General features: G+C 51.7%; 1 protein-coding gene across 1 annotated transcript; it reads right to left on the bottom strand.

Annotated features, from left to right (window-relative positions):
* Window positions 1-1,214: 1,214 nt before the first annotated feature.
* On the bottom strand, window positions 1,215-2,039 carry LOC132650980 (keratin-associated protein 5-2-like; the record flags this gene model as incomplete). Its single annotated transcript, XM_060376309.1, has 1 exon — window positions 1,215-2,039. A coding segment is annotated over one exon (825 nt), but the record flags the coding sequence as incomplete, so codon positions are not given.
* Between the last annotated feature and the right edge of the window lie 1,025 nt (window positions 2,040-3,064).

Raw genomic sequence — 3,064 nt, 5'->3', positions numbered from 1 at the left:
ATAGCATAGCAAGTGTGTATACAAACACAGTGTGAGTGAGCTTGACTCCCAACTCCCTGTTTTCAGCCGGTCCCCATCCCTCCCTGCCTTGTTTTCATCCTGCCATGCTGACCTTCTGCCTTAGGTTCTCAGCTGATGCCCATCTGTAGAGCTGTCCTAGGCCTCTTCTCCACAGAACTTCCAGCTTGACAGGTCAGGATCCATACTTGACCATTTCTCCATATCCCTGGTTGCAGGTTTCTTGGTAGTCCTGCATGAGTTTCCAATCAGTTTTCCTTGGTGTGGTACCCAAGGCTCTGAGGACCTAGAGAATAAAAAATATTTCAGGATTGTTTCCTGGCCCTCCCATAACAAGGTGAGTTCAAGACAGCCCACCCCTTCAAGGCCTTGAGAACCTCCAACTTCTCTCTATGTTGAAGGCCACTGTATCTCAGCTCTTACTTCCTAAGCATGTAGCTAAGCTAGGCCATAGTGCCTGTAACCTGCATTCTTTGCTGTCTCACTTTCCAGATCCTCAAAAGTATCCAAGACTCTGACCTGCTGCCTTGATTCTCCAGCCTCCACCGCCCCATACTGGGTGTGCTGGGGATAGATTCAGGGGCAGACCCAATAGAAGTATATGTTGCACAAAGAACTAATACAGGCGCATCAGAGGAGAATAAGCAGAAGACAGGCACGGGAGTATATTGCTGGTAAGATATTAGAACAAAGAACGACATGAGAAATACAGTAGGCAGAGGATGTTTATTGAAAGATGATTATTTCAAAGGTACAGTTTGCACATCATGACAGAGAAATCAGAAAGAACAAAACCCAGGGGTGGTCAAGGGAAGATGGGCCAGGCCAGGCCAATGCTTGGTGGAAAGGAGTACACAGCTCCCTGGCATGGCAGGCTGTGGGGAACTCCATAGTCTGTACCTACCTGAGGACTTGATGGAGCCTTCAGGTGAGGCCAGATGCCAAGGAGATCAGAGACTTGGAGCCTAGGAAAAAAAGGAAGTGGATGGAGATCTGATCCACTAAGTGTGGAATGAGGAGTGAGCTTCCAGCAAGGTGTTCTTCTCCACACCAGGACACAACCCCCTCAGTCTGGAGGTGCAGCTTCAGGACCAGAAGAAGAAGACTCAGGGCAACCTCAGGGCTCAGGTTGCTGCTCCTGCCCCTGTCTGGAGAGAGCTGGTGTGCAGGATTACTGGAGGGCTGTGCCCAGAACCTCAGATCTTGCACTGGCAGCACACAGGGGCACAGCAGCTGGATTGACAACAGCAGGGCTTGCAGCAGCTGGACTGACAGCAGCAGGGCTTACAGCAGCTGGACTCACAGCAGCAGGGTTTGCAGCAGCTGGACTCACAGCAGCAGGGTTTGCAGCAGCTACACTCACAGCAGCAGGGTTTACAGCAGCTGGACTGACAGCAGCAGGGCTTGCAGCAGCTGGACTGACAGCAGCAGGGCTTACAGCAGCTGGACTGACAGCAGCAGGGCTTGCAGCAGCTGGATTGACAGCAAGAAGACCCACAGCCTGAAGAGCAGCAGGGCTTACAGCAGCTGGACTGGCAGCAGCAGGACTTGCAGCCTCCACAGGAGCTACAGCCTCCCTTGCAGCCCCCACAGGAGCCACAGCCTCCCTTGCAGCCCCCACAGGAGCCACAGGAGCCACAGCCTCCCTTGCAGCCCCCACAGGAGCCACAGCCTCCCTTGCAGCCCCCACAGGAGCCACAGGAGCCACAGCCTCCCTTGCAGCCCCCACAGGAGCCACAGCCTCCCTTGCAGCCCCCACAGGAGCCACAGGAGCCACAGCCTCCCTTGCAGCCTCCACAGGAGCCACAGCCTCCCTTGCAGCCCCCACAGCTGGAGCAGGAGCAGGTGGGCACACAGCAGCACACAGGCTTGCAGCAGCACACAGGCTTGCAGCAGCAGGAGCCACAGGAGCCACAGCCCCCACAGCTGGAGCCACAGCCTCCGGAACAGCCACAGCAGCTCATGGTTCTGGTGTTGGGTTGGGGATGGAGTAGGTCAGTGAAGCAGGTGGAGAGGAAGGTTTACAGGTGTGGAACCTCCTGAGCTTACTGCCTTTATATTCCTGTCCTAGGTGACTGATTGGCCCAAAGTCTCTTCCTCATATCTATTTTTATACTGTCCACACGGACATTGAGTGTGATTTAAAGTAACACAAACATTGCTCTGCCTTGTGACATACTTCCTTCACATCCTGTTTTCCTCCCTAAACCTTCAATGCTCTGATTTCAGGTTCTGATATGGCCACGGTGCAATGCTGGGTGGCAGCGATGCATTTTTTGCAGTTTGCAGCCCCTGGGGAGGATCTACCCAGGTGGGAAAGCAGCATTCAAAGTTCTCCTGTGGTCACTCTTCATCCATTTCTTCACCTTTGAAGTTCAGAATTACCTGCCAAAGTTGCTCACACTGTATAATAGCACCCTTCCTAAGAGGCAATTATCCCACCCATCCTGCTCATTAAGCCCTGTGGGTCTTCACAAACATCAGCTTTCACCATGGGCCTCACACCAACTCCTATTTAAAAATCACATTTTCTAGATTACTAGTTTCTAAGCTTTACATAATATACTTCATTTGTATTACCTTCTACAGGAGTAATGTTCCTCCCAGAAGGTATATGTTGGCAAGTAAAAAGCACACTGCCAGATGTAGGCTTCCTCTCTTCGAGCTCTTGGTGTGAGGTGACCTGGACACACACGCACACCCCTTAGACAATTGTCATTGCTCTTGGTTGCTCATAAGAATTTGATGGTTAGGACCCAGTTGCTGAGCTGGGTGTGGTGGTGCCCACCTTTAATCCCAGCATTCTGGAAGGCAGAGGCAGGTGGATATCTGTGAGTTCCAGATCAGACTGGTCTACAAAGTGAATCCAGGACAGCCCAGGTCACACAGAGAAAACTTGTCTTGAACAACAACAACAGCAACAGCAACAAAGAGCCTGTTGCTGGAGACACCACATGTATTGATGATATAATATGGAGAAATCATGCTGATGCTGGCATAGAAGCCTCCTGATGGCTAGTTTTCTCAGTATCGGAAAGTTGGACAC

This window comes from Meriones unguiculatus, chromosome 1 (genome assembly GCF_030254825.1).
Source record: "Meriones unguiculatus strain TT.TT164.6M chromosome 1, Bangor_MerUng_6.1, whole genome shotgun sequence".
NCBI classification, from domain to species: domain Eukaryota; kingdom Metazoa; phylum Chordata; class Mammalia; order Rodentia; family Muridae; genus Meriones; species Meriones unguiculatus.
The sequence above is the reverse complement of the archived record's forward strand: the minus strand, read 5'-3'. Positions and strand labels throughout refer to the sequence as shown.